General features: G+C 34.2%; 2 protein-coding genes across 2 annotated transcripts; one reads left to right on the top strand and one right to left on the bottom strand.

Annotated features, from left to right (window-relative positions):
* The first annotated feature begins 1,415 nt into the window (after positions 1–1,415).
* On the top strand, positions 1,416–9,338 carry LOC144355707 (uncharacterized). The gene is made up of 9 exons (XM_085494439.1): positions 1,416–1,549; positions 2,268–2,411; positions 2,557–2,733; positions 4,387–4,722; positions 5,320–5,640; positions 7,262–7,351; positions 7,530–7,664; positions 7,814–7,913; positions 8,449–9,338. The coding sequence occupies exons 1-9, from the start codon at positions 1,471–1,473 to the stop codon at positions 8,939–8,941; spliced, it is 1,875 nt and encodes a 624-aa protein (XP_085350565.1). The 5' UTR covers positions 1,416–1,470; the 3' UTR covers positions 8,942–9,338.
* A 3,725-nt stretch (positions 9,339–13,063) lies between these two features.
* Positions 13,064–23,681, bottom strand: LOC146730125 (scavenger receptor cysteine-rich domain-containing protein DMBT1-like). The gene is made up of 9 exons (XM_085494438.1): positions 23,580–23,681; positions 20,006–20,149; positions 19,675–19,851; positions 18,614–18,946; positions 16,818–17,138; positions 15,591–15,782; positions 14,221–14,403; positions 13,683–13,778; positions 13,064–13,501 (listed from the first exon to the last, which is right to left on the bottom strand). The coding sequence occupies exons 1-9, from the start codon at positions 23,656–23,658 to the stop codon at positions 13,254–13,256; spliced, it is 1,773 nt and encodes a 590-aa protein (XP_085350564.1). The 5' UTR covers positions 23,659–23,681; the 3' UTR covers positions 13,064–13,253.
* Between the last annotated feature and the right edge of the window lie 1,140 nt (positions 23,682–24,821).

Below are 24,821 nucleotides of genomic sequence, written 5' to 3'. Positions count from 1 at the left end.
GAATGGCCTCCATGGCAAGCACTTCAAATGCCTATCCAAGCTACAGTTATAATTAAAACAAAATTAAACCACTGCAATTTTATTTCGAATACAGTTTAGAATATACACAACTATAAATTAAGGCCGCATTTAGGATCGCTTTAAATTAAATTAAATTAATGGTTTGTGTCAGTCACATTTACATTGAATTACCCCAGTATTACGAGGATGTGACTTTCAAGGGTTTTACACGAGGCATATCACCAGCCACCACCAGCTTTCATGGAGTGTCATCGAACTCTGAATAGTTTTTTCAGTGTTTCGTACCTCGTGTATGTGGCATATAGCCAAGTGTCAAAGGTCAAAACCTCGTCTCACTTTCCATTGTACACTTTACCCCATTGTATTCTGGATAACGTCACATCTCAATATGTGTTTTACAAAACACAACTGGATTGCAAACACATTAATTACCATATACGTGTGTATGTGTGTACAGTCAATAGACAAGGTAATATTGTTTTGTTACATAAACAAGCAAGAATATTAATTTGTTTTTCGGAAGTTTAAAAAAAATACATAATTAGCATGTAATTTTGGTAATATCAGCTAACGAATAATAAAAAATCATAAAAACAAATTATATGTCGATTCAAAATGTAGCGTCAATAATTTGCTATCTCTATTATGTTAAACAGTCTCAACCAATGATAAAGCAATACAGGTTGCTAAGAGATACATATGGGCAGCGTTTTTTTAAGTCTAATGTAACGACTATTGTGGCAAAGCAAAACTGCTAAAATTGGGATAACGGAATATGTAATTCATAATTCAACTATATAGATTATTTGATAGCGAGTATTATTTATATCGGCAAGTACTAGTACCTGCGTGTTGAATCGGACATTTTTCTCATTCTTCAAATGACCATTGTTATAAAATATAACAGACATTTACATAATATTTTCCGTAATGACTAACACTAATTCCGACATTGTACAGTATTTCACGGTCGGTGTAATTCTATATAACATATATCTATAGTACAGCGTTGGATGACACAAAGTGTTCAATGAACGTAGCGGCGAACACCTTTATATAGAGTGACAACCTATCACGTCAGTATCAACGATGACAAATAATTTCCTATTGAAATTTAATAATAAAGCTTGTATACTTTCTTATAAATATATCTTTCTGATCTGCCAGCTCCGACCCAGTAAAGCTGAAGAAACATAAATTGTCGTGATATGTCAGATAACTGCATAATCACTGTACAGCACGGTAGTGTGTGTTTACCCGAAGCTAGGACACAGAGACGTCTACCCCGTAACCTTGACACACTGTCAGCAAGGTGAGACAAGTCAAAGAGAAGGTATATTAACATATGAATAGCACCAATCCATTTTCTATTGTTGGTATATCACACTGTAGAGTCAATACGAACTGTGGTTATAATACCTTGGTGTGACTTCAGTACTGTACAGTGTAATGATTATGACGATATTACGTGTGTATTCACTGTTATTAACCATCATATATGTATGTATATCTGTAGTACATGCACAAGGTAATACTATGTATTCTTTGTATTTTACAATCGTGTCAGTATTTATCAATTTGTTGGAAACGTGAATCCGTATGAGGAAGTAAAATGTTTGTTGAATTATTGTTGCACTATTTCTAAACGCAGTTATCCTGTTAAAACTAAAACATTGTGACAGTAATTACTATGTTGTGCTGAATTGTTTAAGTCACCGTATTTATACCCGTTCAACTACACGGTGTGTAAATTAGTTCAGTTTTCACCGTTCTCTTACTTCCGCATTCAAGTATATCAATGAAAAGTCAAGTAGGAGTGGTCTCCACAATCCACGATACTAGTAATGATTTCATTCTTATTGACATAAATTATTTATTTTTCCAAATTAAAAAAACAACAAACAAAAACGAAACGTACACTGTTTCAGGTACGACCACTCGCGCTGCTTAACTACTTCCTTATCCCCTAAATAAGGTCACATGTCATGTTGACTACTTTTAATATCACATGTTTTCAATTCCAGAATCTTACATAACAATGCAATTGCTTCCGTGCCGCCACTCTACTTGTAGCAATAAAACTCGACTCATTATTATTTAGTACCTTGAATGAAATGTGAACATAAAATTACATCATCATTCAATATTGATTGCAGGCGCTTCCGGGTAACTTTCGTAAAATCGCTCTAATTACTCCGTACTCCGTTTTATATTATTTATATAAATACTCCACTTTTATGTTTAAGTTGACGTGAGACTATCAGGAGGTCACACACCATTTGAAGGAAGAGTAGAGGTACGAAGAGAAAATGGTGAATGGGGATTGGTATGTGCAATGGATACACTGAAATGGGATTCGATTGAAGCACGGGTTGTGTGTAAACAATTAGGTAATGTGAACTGAATATTTGTTATACGTCTCCTTTTTAGAGATATGGGTTAACATATAGTGTTATTTTATCTATTGTACAATTCATTTCATACTCTGACATATAATTGTGTTTATTCGGCAATATAAAGTGTGTTTGATTCTAGGTTTTGTAGATGTGATGTGGACGTGGGGTAACAGTGAATATGGTGTCAGTAATCTACCAGTGAGTGTATGTGATATCAGTTGTGACGTATCAGACACGTCACTTAATGACTGTACAATACCTAGTACTGAGTCTTGTAATAATTGTCAAGATAATCAAGCTGGAGTTACCTGCTATTGTAAGTATTTATAAATTGTAAATAACACTTCTGTTCTGTATGGGCTATTTTACACGATTTGATTTCAGATTGCTTGAACTCAATGCCACATGTATTTGTGTCTATAGGTTTCATTACTTCCAGTTTTCCAGAATTCCATGGAGAAAACAATAATTATAATTTATAGTTGAGTGAGGATAACTAGAATCGGACTAAATATGTCACAATCAGAAATGTGTGGCTTTTATAATTGATCCAATGGTATGATTTATGTCACGAGTATATTATATATTCTGAGTATTATAATTGATTGTATATTGAGTAGGAAATTGAAAATCATATTTACGAGTTGGAAATATCAAAACATATATCCCTTGGCTGTTTTTATGACAATGTCATATTGTATGAATAAAAAGTCTTCCCTTTTAATGAATTATCGAAGAAAATATTAAATAGTGTCTTTTTGTCCTCCAGTACGAGAAAAATACACGGTTACCAGCCTACGCATACCCACAACAGGAGGGTGTTAATATTTAATATCATTGTGAGATATTTTGACGAGTTGAACTGTGGGTGACATTTAAGGCTATTTACGAATAACTTAAAATCCATTGCATCGTAATGTTTTTACTCACCTTATAACAAAAATGTTTGACGTTCTAATCTGCGTATTTACGCCGAACCGTGACGTTATTGATACCTTACAGTACGCGTTGGCGTATTACGCTCAGTCTGCCAAACCTCTCTAATAGGTAATATTTCGTTCACTGTCAGATCTCACATTATTTGTGAAAGACGCGGTTCGAACGTCTGCCAAAAAAATTGAACTTGAATTCCTATATTTTTAATGTCAAAATGTTCATCTGTCGGAGAGAAAGAGAAATTTGTTTTTCATTCTATCAAAGTTGACCATCATCACACATAACGTGGTATCTCGTAGTGAACGGTAAATACTGGCATTGTGAGTAGTAGTGCGAGAAAAAATATCAATATTGCTCCGAACACATTGCCACACATTAGCTCCGATATCACCGTTGCATGTACTTCAGAAAACGTACTTGTTATTGTTGTGGAATACGCAAATATTTGACGTGTTGATTATGGTCGAACATCAAGGTGATTTTTGAAACTAACGAATGATAAACTATTTCTGATATCTTGCAAAGTACTAAGGATATGAAATCATTTTGTAAATAAGAATAATTTTGAATATTCATATAACTACAATATCAGCTTGTGAGAATAGAATCGTCTAAACGTCATCCCGTGGACTTCGCTTTTAGTAATTAACAGTGGTAAAGTTGCGAAATCTTAACTTTATCTCTGGATTCATTATTGTGCTCTGTATGCCATTACGTTGTCAGTTTTGATTTTTTGAGTCCATATTAAAAAAATACCACTATTATAACATGGGAGCTAAAATAACAGGACAGTTCAACATCTGCTCAAAACTACATATTTCTCTTTTATGGAAGTGTTTCATTATCGATTGACAACCTCATTTTTGCAAAATCGAAATTAATATAAATAAATGTGTGTTTACATCTCAACACAGGCAAATCTCAATATATAGTTCAACTGCCATTAAACGAGTGAGGTAATGGTATATGTATTAATAAATTTGGCCGCATATAGCAATAAAACAACATACACTCACATACAATTATATTTTAGTTCCAGGTTTTCTAGGTCGTTACAAAGAAGGACTGAATCCTAACAGAATATTCCCACCATCATCAAACATGTACACTCATGGAAACTCTATTACCACAATTCAAGGATGCATCAAGACATGTAGAGACAACTCTAAACCAATAGCAGTACTTCTCAGTGAAGATGAATGTTACTGTGGTGATGACGACACTGATTGCCAGCAATACGGTGAAGCTGTACCTGGAGAGATGATCAACGAATATGTATCCTATGGTACCCAACAATGTAGTGGAGATACTGGTACTGAACCTTACATACAAGGATGTGGTGGTGATTACCAATTAGATGTCTATGATAGTAAGTTTATTTGTAGAACCTCTCTATGTGAATGTAGCCCATGAAGTCAGGTAAGGCTTATTATGATACAAACAAACTTGTATACCCGTTGAAACTCCTTAGTTTAGTTAGGTCTGTATTCCCCGATGTTCTTGTTTGTGAATTTATAGACAATACACTTGTGTCTGAATTGTAATGAACAATATGTTATGTTAAAAAGTAACTGTTCAAAAAATAGATTTTCTATAATTACCATTTTCACGAATGAAAAAGGGAGTTGTAACTCCCTTATTTTTTACTACATCTAATTCAGCACAGCTTTGTTATGTTCTATGGGACACACGGAAGTCAATCACACATATACAATTCTATACATTTAAAAAGCGACTCACACATGTATTCGATTCGATTTCATACAACATTTAACTTTTGTCTGATGTAAATTTGGTGACAATTCTCCAAATAATGATGGCTTTTCTGTTATGTTCATCAAATTAGAATCATCTACCTTATTTGTTAAACTATCTGTTATAACTAAACATCATCTCGTTGAATAATTAATGCCTGAAAATATTTGAAAATAGTGAATGATTAATTTCAATATCAATTATGTTACAGCTACTATCGGTGCATGTGGAGGACAGTACACTGGTGATAGTGGTTATATATATTCCCCAAACTTTCCTGGCATGTATCCAGAAAACCAGAATTGTACATGGACGATTACAGTTGAAGACAACCATATAATTCAGCTTAGTTTATTGATGATTATGATAAGTACTGGTGATTACCTGGATATAAGAGATGGTGATGACGTAATGGCACCACATATTACATGGCACAACATGACAGTGTACAGTTCTGGAAATATATTGTGGTTACAATTTTATTCTAATTCAGATATGAACACATATTTGGGATTTGCATTGACATACCAAGGTAAATCGATGTTGACATTTGTACTTCGCCATGAAAAATAACTCATTTAGGTGCATACACATGTGCAATTATTATCTAGTACTATTCCTTCTACAACAAACTGTCAAATGTAAATAATGCCGAATACCATCAACATTGCGTTGAAATACGTGTACTATCAGTTTCACAAGAATTCTGTTCTAAAGGTGGTATGTCTTGAAAAAACAATGTAAGGAGATTAAAAGTAAACAAGACGTTTCACCACCTAGCATGTATTACGATAAAGAGGATATTTTCTGACAATGTAAACTCAATCAAGCAATACCAATTAATAGGTACATATTATACACATATTATAGTGTGGATAAAGGCAAGTTTAAATTGTATTTCCATTATTTCAGTTTGCACATTAGATATATAGAATCAAACATTTACATTTCACAAATGGTTTGCAAGTGGAGTGGAGAATTTTGCGCTGACCACAACATCATAATGCTGTGATTGTTACAATTGGTTTTGTTAGTGATGCAAATGAGTGATTCTGGGAGAACAAGTTTATTTACTTATCCGCGTAATCGGGTTTGCGTTGTTGTACACACCTATTACACACCTATAATTTTGCAATCGTATTGTTCAGAGCGTTCATTGGTAATAGATAATAAAGTTACATACCTTTATAACATAACATACATTATATTATATACATCAACGGTTGATTAATCTTGTAAACTACTGACACGAGTGTGGCGAGTTCACGGATGCCAGTATAAATTTACAACAAACATTACAGGCCTGACATCTTTCTAGACTAAATCAAGACACACCAATAGCTATATATTTCAATATCGCATACCATACAATAAACGACATACCATCCATAAACATATCAACATAAATAAACCAGGCGATCTGCAACGAAAGGACTCGAATCAATTTAGGTAATAAAAGTGGCTGCACACCTCAAAATATCAAATCTGACAGTGAGGGCGCTGCGTACGGATTTTGGTATTCTTTGTTTCACTTTTAGAGGCGTTTTTAAAGGTTTACTTCATTTTCGTTTCAAAATTTGCCCTTGATATCGGGAGTGTTGATGTGCATCCATTCAGTGTATTAATTGATCAAAAATACATGATACTGGAGGGTCGTCTGATTTACTACTGTTGTCTATTGCTCTTGTGTACAATTTCACACCAACTGTGTGTTGAGACCAATTGTTTCTGTACTAGTCTTGACAGCCGTATACTGTTGTCAAGGAGTTATAAGAATCTAATGAATGAAATTGTTTGAAACCGTTTACATGCTAAAATTCTAATCACATTCTATTAAGGTACTACATGATGCCATAATGTATTCACTGTTCACTTGGACAGTGTCTTCTAAACTAGTATGATGACCATACAGTATAACAAATTCCAAGTAATTCATAGCAACATGACAACATAAAATTTATATTAGCCAAGAAAAAGTTATACAATAGTTACCAAAGTTTCCTGTTGCGTTTTGTTATATTTTTCATATTACAAAATTTTGCATTTTTTTAATCAACGACAGCGACTATATATGCACGAATTATTGACTGATACAACTGTATAAATTATAAAATGCATACATTACCCATAATGTGATTTTATGTGTATTTCAGTTATAGCCAGTTCATCAACACCTTCATCTAGTACTATACAGAAAATGACTCACAGTACTCACCAAAATAAGCTGAGTGTGGAATCCACAGGTAAGTATTTCACATTCAGACATTTTTTTATGTTTTTCACTTTTGAAAAATATGTTCTATTTTATTGTGTGTTTTTAGTACCATGTAAACAACTGCAATATTGTTCTGTAACTTGCCATGAAAAGTGTTGTTTTGTATTTAAAACAATTGAAACAATTCTACCATTTCATCTTATAAGGTACTGACGATACTTCTAAGTACAGCTCGACACTTAGTGGAGACAACACATTTGTGTATGATACCACTTTCAAATCTAGTCTCCCGTCAAGTGAGAGCAAGGAAGAGATGTGTGGAAAGCAATTCAATCAGACAGGTGATTAGTAAAGCATAAATTGTATTCATGATGTATATGTCAGTATTTGTTATTTCTGCGTTATCTGGCATATATCATGCAATGTCTGTGATTAGATGCATTTCTAATCCCTCTGTGATACTCAACACATTTTAGAATTGTTATTACAGAGACGAGTCTAGGTGTATGTGTAGGGGTTAGTGTTGCTGTTACCCTTATTGTTGTCACACTAATCGTATTGATGTATATATTTCTGTGCAGAAGAGTAAGGTAAGTTGGATTGTTGATTCAATCATTAATATTTATGATGTCATTGTCTGAAATATAAGCTACCAACATGAAAATACGTAGGTTTATCATATAATATAGAAAATATAGAACACAGTCTTGTGCATGTAATTGGTGTGATCTGTATTTCCGCCTTATATATGGGCCCACATCACTTGTACGACAATTTTATTAATATCTGAACATGCCGGCAAACATTTTCCGTTCAGCGTGCGATCCCGTGTTATGTGTGAAATCAAACGTGAAAACAGAACAAACAAAAATCATAACCTCGTAGTGGCGTCAAAACATCGCGTGGGATTCGACAAACGCGAAACAATTTTCACGCTCATATAATTTGGTGTAAACATTTGATGATGTTCAATTTTGATGAAGTAAGGCTATTTTTGACATTGAACTAAAAACTGAAAAGAGAGAGATTCCGCGTTTTTCATGCATTACGCGAGAACTCGCAGTGAACGGAAAATTACCTATTTACACACGTTAAAACAATTACGCTTGTTGTTTTACCAAACAGATTCAAATCTGTAGAAGAGAAAGAAATGACAAACTTGGAAGAAACAAGTAATCGTACATATCAAGACCTTATCACAAATGTTCATGCTAATGACCAAGACAATGCGGGCAAAAATGAATACCAGTCTTTAAACTTTCACGATGAGCAAAATAAGACAGAGATGGACTACGTCAATACACCGAAATCAGGCGCTTATGAGGAGTTGGCAATACGACCAGAGGTTATGGAACAAAAGAAGGATGTACGGCAACGTGCAGTGGACCATTACGTGAACACTTCTATCAACACCAAACAAGGTGAGATAGGTAGAGTGGTCGATGTTCAGAAGGCAGTGACCACTTTACGACAATGGTTGGACGTATATGACGTAACCAACCCTAAATCCACTGATGACAAGACTACGTGGAATATGTCTGAAATACAGCAGGCAATTCAAACATTGGCACATCATGTAAACACGCCTAATAAAATTGACATTAAGAGATTAAAGTGAAGCATAGTTTACCGGACAAGTTTAGGAGTTACCTGGAAAACCCGTCCCAATCAAGCACTGATCATTTTAGTATGACATTTACGATTTTGAAGCAGTGTTTTCTCTACGCGCCCTGTGTGTTTTAAAGCAGGATTCACTCTATATTTGTGTGTACATTCGAACAGAAATTATTGTTGAATAAATAATTATCATAATTGACAGGAGAACATCATAAGAACACGAATCTCACGTAATGAATAATTTTACTCCAGAGACAGATAAACGTGACCTTTTATTTTTATATATCATTATTAATCAGTTACTTTATTGGAATTCGTGGCATTTATTATGTAATAATATCCTTGTATATGCAGAACTGTATTACGAAATATATGATATTGGTTGCCAAAAAATGCAATTTGTTTCGTAGTGATTTGATTTACATAACGCTGTGCTTAACATGTTTTTATAATATAAGATGATCATCGTTAGTATTCCGAACCGGAATATGAATTGGAAATACTAATAATAAACAAGTGACTTTCTAAATATTTTTTTTAAGAAAAAGTAATTACAATTATGGCATTATAGGGTATTCATAATTCTAGATAACATTATCAGGCCATATTTGAGAACAAGAAAAATAACATCAGGTGATTGATTCCCAATTGTACTTACTACAATGTAGTTTGCATGTTGGTACCCGTATGGTGACGTGAGAATTACACCATTGACCAGCCACGATTTTATTCATTTAATTTAAATATAATGATATCTAGTCGGTCGGTGTCTCGGCAAACACAAACGTCCATGAACATACGAAACTAATTTCCAAAGGTCACATCTCTACTAGACTATATGACAAAAAATGATTTCGATTTCGCCCTCATTATTTTCCATACATTTCCAGTAACATTCCACGTGCTCCAGATTTATAATAATACAAATGTACACGCCAACAGCGGTGGACATATATTTTTAGAGACTATCAGAGCTTACTGTAAACCTCAGACAGTCATACTGTACGTTTGAGTTGTACAGTCTGCTATAATCTTGTACACTAAGTGGACAGCTGCCAGGGCGGGTTGTTTCTGCTCAGTCAGTACTCGTACTGTGTGGTTATGGCAGTTGATGACGGCCGTAAGATTGTAATCAAAATGAGTGCAGTACAAGCAGTCATCATTCTCGGCAGTATGTAGAAATAATGCGTGTGTCTCCCCGGGTGAATTCGCCAGCGTCTGTTCGCATCTCGCCTGAGCTAAGCAACACAGACCAGCATATTGGGGACACTCCTGGTTTTCAAGGGTCCTCGCAAGTGTTCCAAACTGCTCGCTCGCTTCCGCTATATTTGGCTTTCTTAAAAAACGTTTTTTCAACTTACTAGAAACTGCGCGTTATTTTCCAAGAAAGTCGACTTCTCTCTCCATATTTACAGCAAGAAATTGCGAGTTACGGTGTAATACGTTTGAGAATATTCAGCGATTTACGTAGAATATATCGAAATTACAGTATTACCTTGTTTCGCCTTCATGTAATTTGTAGCTTGTCATTCGTACTTGTTCTAATATTACAAAAAAGCTAGTCTATGACACGTTTAAATATACAAATATTCAGATATTCAATTTATTAGGTATTTTAATTTATTTTTAGATAATTTAATGTAAGAATAACATGTAAATTTACAAAATGTTTTGGACGAATTGTCAGTTTATAAAATTGCTAGTCATTGTCGGCGACAGGCGTTGGTGGCGCTAGTCACATGCGATGGCATATCGAGTTAGGGAATATACATAATATATTTGTGGGAGGTGAATAAAATGGTCAAATTAGCAAATTATTATTTTCTTGACTAACAAGAATTTTTTTTCACGAGAAGATTATTTTGCAAAATACGGATATTTCTATAAATTATATAAAGAAAAGTTAAAATATGTTTAAAACGACATATTTATTTTCTATGATTTAAAGTTGTCTCACACTCCGCAAGAAGATAAAAAGAAGATAAAAATGTGATAACAAATTATGCAGGTTTAGCTAAAAAATATATGAAATAATAAAATTAGATAACTGTCTCCTTTTTTCAGTCTATTTTATTTTGAGAGTATTTGAGTGTCTTATCCCTCGGGCAAACACATCTGGTATAACTGATTTCCAAGGGAAAAAAATCTCTGTATTCAGAGAGTATATTTTGCAAAGTGGGAATGCAACTTCAAGGCATTCTTACAAAAAAAATACGTATTTTTCTGAACCCATACAAATCATATTCTATAATTTTTTTACATGACAATCATTAATAACAATACATATTTTAAAGTAACATCATTGTATTGTCTATTGCCTATTGTGGATTACGAGAATTGCTGATATATTGGTAATACTTGCATAGTGGTAAGTTTAAATTCTGAAGGTGGAAGTCAGAATTGGGAACAAATCTTGCAGGGACCAATAATGGACACAAATCTGCACACCTAAATCTTCGGAAAAAAATTCAAAGGGAAAACAAAAAATGTAAATTTATCATGTACAACATATCAGAAATCTACATGAAGGAAAACTAATATTTTTCTGCCGTCATCCCATGAGTTTCTTATGGCCCATAATTTATTTAATTTCTGCTTAAAAACAATATATTTCACTTCCATAGACAAAAATAAGCGAGATGTAATACTTGTTTGTACAAAAAAATAGTATACGGTTATGTTATTTTCTGGATTATTCATTCCATTATTTCTCTAATTCGTCGTGTTATGTCATATTGTGGCGTTTGCAGATCAAGGTGTTTGTCGCCAAGTGTCTGATCTACTAAATTGTGCCAATACCAGGCACTCAACATTGTTATTGTTTTATTACCACAACGCCTTTATAGACTAAAAGCCGTCCTGGTGCAAATGTATGCATTGACCTACAAACCCCGTATGTAAGGCGAACCGGGATGGCGACTGCCGCCAAAAATAAGTAAGATATATGATAGCACGCGCCAAGTGCGCGGTACCTAATTTCTGGCATGTTCTGTGTTTGTAGCTACTGGCACGAATATCAAAGGTTTTTGTCAATACACCTTTTCTATAAATCGCGCCATCTGGCGACGAAGCGCTTCTATGACGCATGACTCAAATGCCGTTCAAAAGTTCAAAATCTCTGATCTTCAGTCAGTTGTCCATCATCAAAGATGATATTTTGAAAGATTTCACTATATTCTAGATGATGAACGTTTACACTACTAATTTTGAAGCTACAGAAACGCACCGCCGCATTGCCATTGTGCTACAGTTTCATGAAAATGTTGAAGCTTTCCTAAAACTTACCCAAGTTTGAATAATAACCAAATATATTGAAAATAAGTTTGTTTGCGGTGATTGTTGTCGTTTAATCAATGTCGAACTTCTCTGTCAAACGTAACACATTGCATGTCAATATTGTTTAAACCTACGATGGCACAGCTCTACAACACCGCAACACCACACATTGAACTAAAAAACATTCTGCATGCATTGTTAGTAATATCATGACCCATCTTTCTCGTAATACAATTGTTATTAAATTTTATACATTAGCACAATACTGAATATAAGCGCGGTAAACAACTATTTTATGTTGACAAGGTCATCGACGTAGCGCTGAACATACTACTGTTGTGAAAACTTCCGTTCAATTCTTCATATTCACTTACGCGCGTTTACGTAATTGACTAACGTTGTCATTGTCTTCTGCGCATCTGACATTTCCCCCTTATTCCCGCTATCAGTTGCTACGTCATAGGCAGTAAAATATTGCTGCAAGACGATGAAAGCCTACATACACACCCAGATTAACACCTGCAATATTTTAGATATGGTATTGTAGAATAAGTGTAAGCGGTCAAACGTTTGGATTTAGGGGGAGGCTAAAAGAGTGTGACCGTCTGTACATTTTTCTGCAACACCATGCATGTATTTTTTCTCTCTGTGTGTCTATCTTGGAATTGATTTCAAATCTTCAAGCCAGCCCTATGATTTCAAATGGTCCACCAATGCCACGTCATATTGTTATCATAATCACATCACGTATGCACGTTTGAATCACATGACATTCCAGTAAGATAAACAATTTGCATGTTTATGATAGACGTAATAAACACATAATACAGGAATTTTATAAATACAATTCTTTATTTTTTTTGAGACACATTCCTGGTAATCACGTTATAATGCAACGATTGCAGGCATTAGCTGATTGCATGTTTACTCTGCCACGCGTAGCGCGACCTCAGCTGACCGTTTAGATGAATAAACTATCTGTAATGTACTGAGGTGTATTCCCTTGGGTGTAACCAGTTATCTTTACAGTGTAATCGTCAACAGCCATGTGGGTCGATGTCCGGATTTAACACATACTGGCATAAAGACATACAAGTATACCATAAACACATTGTATGTATGTAAATCTCTCGTTTAGATTTGATAGTCGTTTTACCTTTCTGATTGCATTGTTTTATCTTCTCCTCATTTCCATTTGACGATACGCTTGGTTTTAATGTAGAATCACAAATAACTGTGCAGCCCTTACTTGTTGTCGAACTATACTTTAGTGTATCCCCAGTACCTAAGATTATACAGAAAAATCATTAGAATGTTATTTATTTCCATGTAAGTTACATACAAAACAATGAACACATTGTTTCCATGTTTACTTTGTCAACAACAAAATACATGCGATATACCAGTAAATAGTTTTCATAAAAGCTGAAAATTGCGAAATGAGAGGAGTAAGGATATCGTCTTACCAGTGGGTTCATCACTGAGTACGTTTTGTCGAGTCGTTTGAGTTTTCTCAGATCTATCAGGAGTTTTTGTACTGGACGTAGATATACTGGTTATACCTGAAATGCAGTAAACATTTTTATAGACAATATGAATATTTTCTAATATACATAAAAATATAAATCCTAGAGGAAATCATTGGACACTATATACTTTGGGTAAATAGTAACTGAAATATGTGAAGATCAAAACTAATTATTATCAAAGGCAACATTTAAAACAGAAAACATGAGTCGTGTTTGGTCACAGCTAAGAACACTGCGAACGTAATGGAAGGTCATTCTTGTTCAACACGTGACCAGGGATAAAATACTTGCAGTAACTTCATATATGTAAAATAATGTACATTTATGTAAAAAAATATTATGCATGTATAGTGAGGAATTATCGCAATTGTCAACTGCATGTTATCTGAAATTATCTAATAATTTGCATAATATATGGACTACATAAAACAATAAAAATCAATTCCGATTCATACATAGTTAAAATTAAACCAACCTGTACATTGTGGTTCAATTCCAACTGACCATTTACCAGAATCCAGACATTGTTTATGTGGTGTTCCACCACCACTGGGATAGTAACCAGTATTGCAATAATAATATACAGTATTTGGAAAGATATATTCAATATTCGTATGGTAGGCATTTGGAAATGATGGTGGATCACCACAAGACATAACTGAAAATACAAAGAAGTTACAGTCAAGTTTACACTATCGAAATTATCATTTGTCTTACCTAATACTTGACATCCACAACTACAATCTTCCCTTTATACACCTTCATGGAACAAATCCTAAATTTACACAACACAGAATTCAACCAATATTCATTGATAAAACGTACGCTAATGTTTTCAATGCTGTATATCAAATCAAGTTGAAAAAAGAACAACTTTATCTCAGTAATTCCATAAACATTGTCTTAGTGTACGCCCTCTGATAAACTAGTAGAGAAAGTCTCATGATACTTTTTCAAGGCATAATTCAGAAACTCACTACTAAAATTAATCAAAGGGCTAAAGGGATCGCCTGTGTGATTCTGGTTGTTTTCCAATTAAATACTGTTATTTTAAAGTTATTGTAAACAATTAGTAGTTTGTGCAATTTGATGAAATGAAGAATTGTGATTTTTGTATGTGCCAAGGTTCCCAAACAATGTACCGCTGTTCAAACAAAGCCTAAAATATGATCTGAAGTTTTTTATGAAGATGATTGCGAAAATGGTTTTAGGTTAGTATTCGCTGTAGTCCCCGTTCAACAAATGATGTACCATTTACCCTGGACAAAAATCACACTGACTGAAAAGTAGTACAGGCAAATAACATAGCACAACCTAACCGAACAAATTGTTCGTTGGTAAATATTTCCATTTGACAATTGAAATAATCATTATAAATAACCAAGTTATATGAAGAAACGAACATGGACTCAAATTACTATGTAACTCTAGCTGTTGTTTTATAAGCATAGAAATGCATATGTTGTAGTGTTCATCATATCATCTCACCTGTACATGAAGGTACACTACTATTCCACTGTCCGTCATCTTGACATGTTATAACACTTACTCCATTCAATATATAACCAGTTGTACATCTAAATGTAATGCTATATTTATCATCTCACCTGTACATGTAGGTACACTACTATTCCACTGTCCATCATCTTGACATGTTATAACACTTACTCCATTCAATATATAACCAGTTTCACATTCAAATGTAATGCTATATTTATCATCTCACCTGTACATGTAGGTACTATACTATTCCACTGTCCATCATCTTGACATGTTATAACACTTACTCTGTTCAATATGTAACCAGTTGTACATCTAAATGTTATGTTATATTTATCATCTCACCTGTACATGTAGGTACATCACTATCCCACTGTCCATCATCTTGACATGTTATAACACTTACTCCATTCAATATATAACCAGTTTCACATTCAAATGTAATGATGTCTCCAGGATTGAAATGATCAAGAAGTGTAGACGGTGTCGTTTTCACATGTGAATACACTGGCTGTGGTTTACTGCACTGAGGTAGAGCTAAAATACACAATACCAAGATAGAAAAAAACGGTAAGTAGAGATGTCTCAGAGTATCACACCGCAAATAGTGTGAGCAAATCGCAATTACATTACCATCAGCATGTTATTACACGATATTTGTATATCTTCTTATATATACCCGTCATAATATGGATTCAAAATTTAAAGTGAATTACTATCATCATCAAATTGAGCGTCGGGTTATAAATCCCCCTATTACAATACCTGTAAAGGTTATGTAAATTCTTATTGGGGTCTTCCAACTCCAGTCAATACTCTTAGCAGTTCTTACATCGTATTACACGAACTTCGATGTAAACAATTTATTAATAAGTTTATGATATTCAACTTTATATCTTGTCACGTTGATATGTGATAAAGATCTAACGATTTTGCAATTTCTATGCGAGCAACAATCGAACGCATCTCTAACCTACGGTATTAGAGAACGCTTTGAAAGCCAAACATATGCCAAAACACAAACTCCGAGTAATACACGGTTTGCAAATAAACGATGACACTAACAAATACAAATATGAGCGATTGTAATTGAACAGACCACCACAAGTTTATAAGTTCATAATGTTTGCTTTCATCTGTTCTTCATCATTGCTCCCTCGCTTCTGGATACCATCCATGGAATCATCATCATCATCATCATCATCATCATCATCATCATCATCATCATCATCATCATCATCATCATCATCATCATCATCATCATCATCATCATCATCATCATCATCATCATCATCATCAATATCAATATCAATATCAATATCAATCATCAATCATCATCTCAGTTTTGTACGCCACTGCTGGTGTGTGGCCTCCCCAACAGCTTCATTATGTTGTGGGGTTGAACCGTGCGGGTTGGTGAGTTGCCTACTGCTCAGTCGCTTGGACAACAGGGCTAGGCGACAGGTAGTACGAGGATACATTTTACCTGTAGTAAGTCAGTTTGACCTAACCTGACTGATTATTTGATATAAAATGAATTATTAGGAAGCAACACAACTAACACTGATTTACCTTGGTATGTCAACGCAAATCCCAAATCTGTGTTCATATCTGAATTTGAATAAAATTGTAACCACAATATATTTCCAGTACTGTACACTGTCATGCTGTTCCATGTAATCTTTGGTGCCGTTACGTCATCACCATCTCTTATATCCAGATGATCACCAATACTTATCTTATACATCAATATACTAAGCTGAATTATATGGTTGTCTTCAACTGTAATCGTCCATATACAATTTTGGTCATCTGAATAGTTGCCAGGAAAGTTTGGGGAATATATATAACCAGTGTTACCAGTGTACTGTCCTCCACATGCACCAATGGTAGCTGTCAATGTATCAATATTAATAAGCTGTCAATGTTGACACTCCACTTGTCGTCAACAGATACGCAACTTATAACTTTGTTTCAATTGTACCATTAACAATTATCTTTAAAAATTGATTTCTAAACCGATTTTTTTATATAAATTATGTCTCAAGAGTTGGGTTATGTTAATGATGTAGGTCAAACCACTAAATTATGCAGACTCCTTGATTTGCGCTTTAAACACTATTTATAATTTGTCAGTGGGTGGTCTGAATTAAACTTGTATATGCAATCTGGAAGTTTAAGATCTCTTTGTTTAATAAATGGGATTGATAAATCATTAGTGAAATAATTTATTTGAGTAATTTCGGAATAAACTGACACTAATCTTCGGAAAAGTGAAAGTAACATATCCAATCCTTAAAAAAGTCCTATAATAAAAATATCTAAAACGACACAAATGACAATGCAATCACAGCATAAGAACTGTCATCGAATTATTAAGTAAACAGTGAAGTCGAAACTTGACCAGTTCTATATTTTGAGACAGTGTTCGAAATCTTTGAGTTATTTATTCCAAACACCACCAAGACCAAGATGCTAAACAGTGAATAGTGTATGCAGATATGCGTCGCTATAATCACTATTACCAATGTACTGTTCTCCACGTGCAAAAAGATGAAAGTCCAAATACGGACAGGTTCGGTAAACTCGATTACTGCAATAGTCGAAACAATATTGTAAATAAAGATGCTGAAAACCACAATGTCGCATCATCTTCAATCGATCTTAAAGTGAACATGTAAAAAAACGCAGCCAGGTCGAATTTGAGGCAGTATATGAATATTTGACAACCGAGACACATTGAAAATACTAGTAGGATAAATATCTTGTATAGTGATATTGTCTCGACTATTGTGCCAAATAGTTGGACGTCACGTCTGCAGTCCTTGCCGCAGAAACTATAGACATTCTGATGTACAGGTACCCTCCCGATTTTGAGATGATAATACATTTATTAACTGTAACATTCGGGGTATATAAAGATTTTCCCTCCCGATGTTACACTTATTAATATTGGCTGTGTTTCTATGAATAATCAGTACATCGGGAGACAAATATTAAATACCCATCAGTTCAGTTTATAACTGTTCAATGTTTTCGCAGGAAAATGTGATTTTCTAATGCTCCAATTTGAATAATAGATAGTGATAACTCACAGATATAGTTGATAATTAAAGATTTTGAAATTGTGTATTCTGTGAGATATGTATGGCATCTCAATTTCAACTTGGTTGTATTGTTAGTATACGTTTGTGTAATGTACATTGTTTACTGTAATTTTAACAAGAAAAGGAAACTGGGGAATCTAGAACGAAACTAAGGAGATGATAGTCAAATAGCAACATGTCTATTTGTTATTCTTGTCGGAAATTTAATTTTGTTTCCATCAGTGTGCTCATCTTACAAAAAATAAAAGCAAATGAACTTACTATCATAGACATCAAATTGGTATTCACCACCACATCCTTGTATGTAAGGTTCAGTACCATTATCTCCACTACATTGTTGGGTACCGTAGTATGCATATTCGTTGATAGTCTCCCCAGGTACAGCTTCACCGTATTGCTGGTAATCAGTGTCGTCATCACCACAGTAACATTCATCTTCACTGGCAAGTACTGCTATTGGTTTAGAGATATCTCTACATGTCTGGATGCATCCTTGAATTGTGGTAATGGAGTTTCCAAGAGTGTACATGTTTGATGATGTTTGGAATATTCTGTTTGGATTTCCTTCTTTGTAGCGACCTAGAAAACCTGGAACTATAATGTAATAGTATGTGATCAATTTAATTTCAGTAACTTTACAGTTTATGAATAATATTGTTTTAGCGCATTAAGCAAATATATTTACACATATATCGTTACTTTACTCATATAAATTAAGATTTGTCTGTTTTCATTTTAAAACGATTTTGTTGGAATCCTGCTGAATGAATATGCAAATTCTGCATCTATTTAAAAAAATAGAATGTTACCATTATCCACTACAGCCAAAAAGTGTATATAAGCTATAACATAAATGTGTTAAAAACTTTGAGTAAAATAGGCTATTTGGTTACAGTAGGGGGTGACAGTGTCGATATCGTAAATGGCGGGATCGATCGATGACACACTTATATACTAAATATGTGGAGGAATATGCAATTCGCATATCGCTTAAGGTTTGCAGGGTACATTAATACGATACAAAACAATAATATATCATTCAACTTCTGGAAACAAATGAGGAAAAACATCTTACAAACGATATATAATATTCTGTAAAAGGCTAAGTCTGATTCCAGCCATCTTCCCTCACATCATCAACTATATATTAGTATTATTGGTCTCTCCATTTGGGTTAGTTGGAAATCGTAGTTCACATAGTTACTGTATTATAGTAATTACTACCACAAATACATATGACATTGAGTTTAACCAATCGTAACTCAAATCGAATAAATGTTTTTACGATCCAGAAGCAATATTTACAATTTGAAAATACTCACAATAGCAGGTAACTCCAGCTTGATTATCTTGACAATTATTACAAGACCCGGTACTAGATATTGTACAATCATTAAGTGACGTGGCTGATACGTCACAACTGATATCACAAAAACTCACTGGTAAATTACTGACACCATATTCACTGTTACTCCACGTCCACATTACATCTACAAAACCTGAAATCGAATACATATTAATTTTTGATTGATAATAATAATAGAAAATAATGAAAACAGGTTCACAAGTTTATATAACATAAATAATATATACTATATATATAAATAAATAATGTAACAGTATTGCATATATATATTCAGTTTATCATATTACCTAATTCTTTACACACAACCTGTGCTTCAACCGAATCCCATGTCTGTGAATTCATAGCACATACCAATCCCCATTCACCATTGTCTCTTCTTATCTCTACTCTTCCTTGGAATGGTGTCCGACCTCCTGATAATCTCACATCAACTATAAGATACAAATTATGGTAATATGGTAATAGCCTGAAGTAAGTATAATCAAGTGTTTTCATGAAGTTTTGAATACAAATAGTATCCTGACTGTGTTTTGTATTTACGTTTATGAATTTTTCCCATAATATCAAATGTATACTCATGAAAAATACTCACTTTAGTGCAAATGGAATAATTATATATAATTATTAAAGCCTTTTTTTTAGAATTTGATATCCGATATATCATGTACTTTAATTTATCAGAAATTATTCATATACAAAGAGTATAGATTTTTCAATGTCATTTTATACCTTGTTATTTCTATTTCATGAACAAGACAAAGACACATGACCTTCATAGCCATGTATTTATCTAGTAACTATTTCTAAATCCAGCTGCTTCGCTAGTCGTCATGTTGTTACTGGTGATCTCACTGTGATTCCACGTGATTCATCAGTGAACCACAATATATAAACACTGATAATTTAAATCATTTTAGATTCTTTATGTTAATGAGCATGCTAGCAAATTGAAAAAAATAGATGAGGAAGAATGCGTCACACTACTGGGGTGGTGACGGCAATATAAACAATGCGCTGTCGTAATCATTAATTTGTGACGTCGTGTTTTAACAGATTTGACAAGTTTTCACAGCAACATTTCGGGCATATACTAAATCTCGATCTCGATGAATTATTACATATTCATCGTGCTTACCGTTATCACGATCATACCTAGCCATAGATCAATGGTTTTGTAAAAGTGGGTGATATTTACATTATGTCGTTGACTGCCTCTCAAACAGCAGCAGTAGACAACCGACGACAGAATTTAAATAATACCCACTAGTAAAACGTCATGGATCAAGGTCTAAATCATACTTGGTACATGGTACGAGCAATCTATATAGTTATATGCAACCCATACAAACAATCGTCTCGTACTTAACTATTATTGTCACGTTTTGTGGTGTATTCTTAAATAAATAACTGCGTATTCAGTGATCAATAAATAAGGAAGTACTGTCACTGTACATGAGCTGGTGCTAACATTACAACAAATGATTCTCAAAACAGATAATTCTCAATGAAAACAATACCTTGTCCATTCACAGTGGATATACATACATGCATGGTGATTACTATTGTTGCAATCAAGCGCTGCCTGTTGAAACACATAGTGCGATGCGACGTTAACCCACATACAATGGGGATAGGTGTGCAATGAAAGTGAGACGAGGTGCTGACATTTAACACCTGGTGGTCTACCGCACAGACTCAACAGTCGACAAAACAAATCGGGGAATTCACTAATCGGGACAATATTCCTGATTAAGGTAGATGTTAAGATTACTTATAAGGCTACTGTATTAAATATTAATCCCGGAAAATGTGTATTCGTGGTAAATGTGTAGAATGGTGGTTTCATTGGGGTTGACGCATTGTGGTATTCTCAACAAAAATAAATGCGTGCTACTCTCACCAGACTTTACAAAGTAAATCGATTCCTTGGATCATCGATCGTCATTCAGGGTTTTGAATTTCGGAGTCTAGTTAACTATTAACTGGGCGAGAAAGTTCTATAATGGGGCCATGTCTTGTGACATGGACTAAGGGTTCACAACTGCTAATTTATATGTAGAGATATGGGTTCGCCAGGCCGGCCCCCTATCCCCATGACTTTTTGCAGCAGCAATTGAAACTAGAAATCTCTGCTCGTAACAATACAAATATAGAAGTTTATTTGTATTATTAATTCAGCCTCGATTAAATCACTCTTCCATATGCGTAATCACAAATCACAAATCACAAAATATCAAATTGATTTAAACTTTTACAAAACCATTGGCATATTCAAGCCACCACCAGCTTTCAGACTGTCATCCCACTCTGCGTAGCTTGTTTTGGGTTTTTCGTGTGTGTGGCATACCTGCAAGGGTCAAGGGTCAGAAACTCACTTTCCATTGTGCACTTTACCTCATTGTATGCTGGTTGACGTCACATCGCACTATATGTTTTACAAGACACAACTGGATTGCAAACACATTAATTACCATACACGTGTGTATGTGTGTGCAATAGACAAGGTATTTTTTTACATAAACAGGCGAAAATATTGGTTTGTTTAACGGAATTTTGAAATGAAAAAATACACATAATTAGAATGTAGCTTCAATAATGTATTATTCCTATATTTGTTAAATAGTCTCAACCAATGATAAACCAATACAGGTTGCTTAGAGATACATATGGGCAAATTTGCGGCTGATCTGCACTGGCTTGGAAGATGAATTCTGATTGGCTAAAAAAACAAAAAAACTTGTGGCGTTGAATGCACGTTCATTGTCAGTATTGTTATGCAAATTCAAACTAGCTAATCATTTACAACCTTCCGAGCCAGTGCAGATTAGCCCCAAATTTGTTAGAATTGTGATAGTGGAATATGTGAAAACGTTATCCAACTTTTATTGATGATAATTCAACTATATTATTCACAGTGTAGATTATTTGATAGTGAGTAGCGATAGTATTTATTTATTTCGACAAGTACTAGAAAATGTGTGTTGAAACGAATATTTTTCACCATGCTTGGTGAGTGTCATGACTAAACAAGAGCTGCATTCATCCACAACATTACAAAAGTATAACAGATTTTTACATGTGTTACTATTTGATTTCTAAATTTAGCTGCTTCCCTATTGGTCATGTTATTACTGGTGATGTCAATGTGATCACGTGATAGATTAGTGAATCACAATATATAAATATTGCTAATTTGAAATCATTTTAGATTCATTATGCTAATGAGTATGTAGCAAATTGACAAAATTAGAAATACTAGATTGAGACACTATTGAGGTTGGTGACTGCAATAAAAATAATGGGCTGTCGCAATCATCATTTTTTGACGTCATGTTTTAACACTTTTGACAAGTTGTCACAGCAACAACTCTTATGAATTGTATGTATATATATATAATGGCTATGTATTACACATTTCAGGCATATACTAAATCTCGATTTTTTAAAACCAGTTTTAAATGATGCTGGATAATTCAGATGAATTATTACATGTTCATTGTGCTTACCATTAACACGGTCATGCCTAGCCATGGATCAACGGCTTTTTAAAAGTGGGTGATATTTACGTTATGTTGTTGGCTGCCTCACAAACAGCAGCAGTAGACAACTGACGACAGAATTTAAATAATACTCACTCTTAAGACCCCATGGATCCAGGTCTATATCATACTTGCTATGTGGTACGAGCAACCCAAACAAAAAATCGTTTCATACTTAACTATTATTGTCACGTTTTGTGGTCTATTCTTAAATAAATACCTGCGTACACTGTGATCAATAAATAAGAAAGTACTGTCACTGAACAAAAGCTGGTGCTAAAATTATAACAAATGATTCTCAAAACAGATAACAAAACAATACCTTGTCCATAGACTGTGGATATACACATATGCATGGTGATTAATATGCACACAATCAAGCGTAGTCTCGTGAAACACATAGTGCGGTGTGTCGTTAACCAGCATACAATATAAATAGGTATACAATGAAATCGAGACGAGGTGTTGACCTTTGACACCTGGCGGTCTACCACACAGACTGAACAGTCGACAGTTGACAAAACTACTCAGACAAGTCAATAATAGGACAATATCCCTACAAGGCTACTTTATAGCTATAGGCTATTAAATACTGTATTTCATCCCGGTCAATATGCATTCGTGAACGGTGTTTTCATAAGGGTTGACGCTTTGTTTGTGATGAAAATGTGTGCTACTTTCGCCAGACTTTAACAAAAAATTCGATTTCTTGAATTATCGATCATCATTCAGAGTTTTGAATTTTGGGGCCTAGTTGGACGAGAAAGTTCTAAAATGGGGCCATGTCTTATGACAAGGACTTTGGGTTCACAACTGATAATTTATATGTAAAGATGGAGATCCGCAAGGATAGTTGTCTATCCCCTTAACTTTTTGTAGCTGCCATTGAAATTAGCAATCTCAGTTTGTAACAATACAAATGTAGAAGTTTATTAATATTATTAATTCAACATCAATCAAAGCACTCTTCCATATGCGTAATCACAAATTATCAAATGGATTTAAAGTTTTACAAAGGGTGGCCCTGCTGGTTGACAAATAAGATTTAAAAACACTGTTTAACGTCAATAAACACTTCTTACATTTAAACTGGTGGTTTGTTTCAGTCACATTTACATTGAATGGATGGATGTGTGGTCATGCAAGGGTTATACACGAGACATATCACCAGCCACCACCAGCTCTCAGAGTGTCATCGCACTCTGCGTAGCTTGTTTTGTGTTGCATTTCTTGTGTGTGTGGCATACCTCCAAGAGACAAAAGTCAACAACTCACTTTCCATTGTACACTTTTCCATATTGTATGCTGGTTGACGTCACATCACACTATTCGTTTTACAAGACACTTCTGGATTGCAAACACATTAATTACCATATACGTGTGTATGTGTATACAGTCAACAGACAGGGTAACATGTAAAAAATATTTAAGTTACATAAATTGCCTGGAACAGACGAAAATATTGATTTTTTGTATGGATGTTTGAAATGAAAAAAAACAAACATTTTTTTGGTAACCTCAGGTAATCCTAACAAATCATAAAAATCATAAAAAAACACATCGT

This window comes from Saccoglossus kowalevskii, chromosome 20 (genome assembly GCF_978046115.1).
Source record: "Saccoglossus kowalevskii chromosome 20, keSacKowa6.1, whole genome shotgun sequence".
NCBI classification, from domain to species: Eukaryota; Metazoa; Hemichordata; class Enteropneusta; family Harrimaniidae; genus Saccoglossus; species Saccoglossus kowalevskii.
This window is presented reverse-complemented; position numbering and strand designations above follow the sequence as displayed.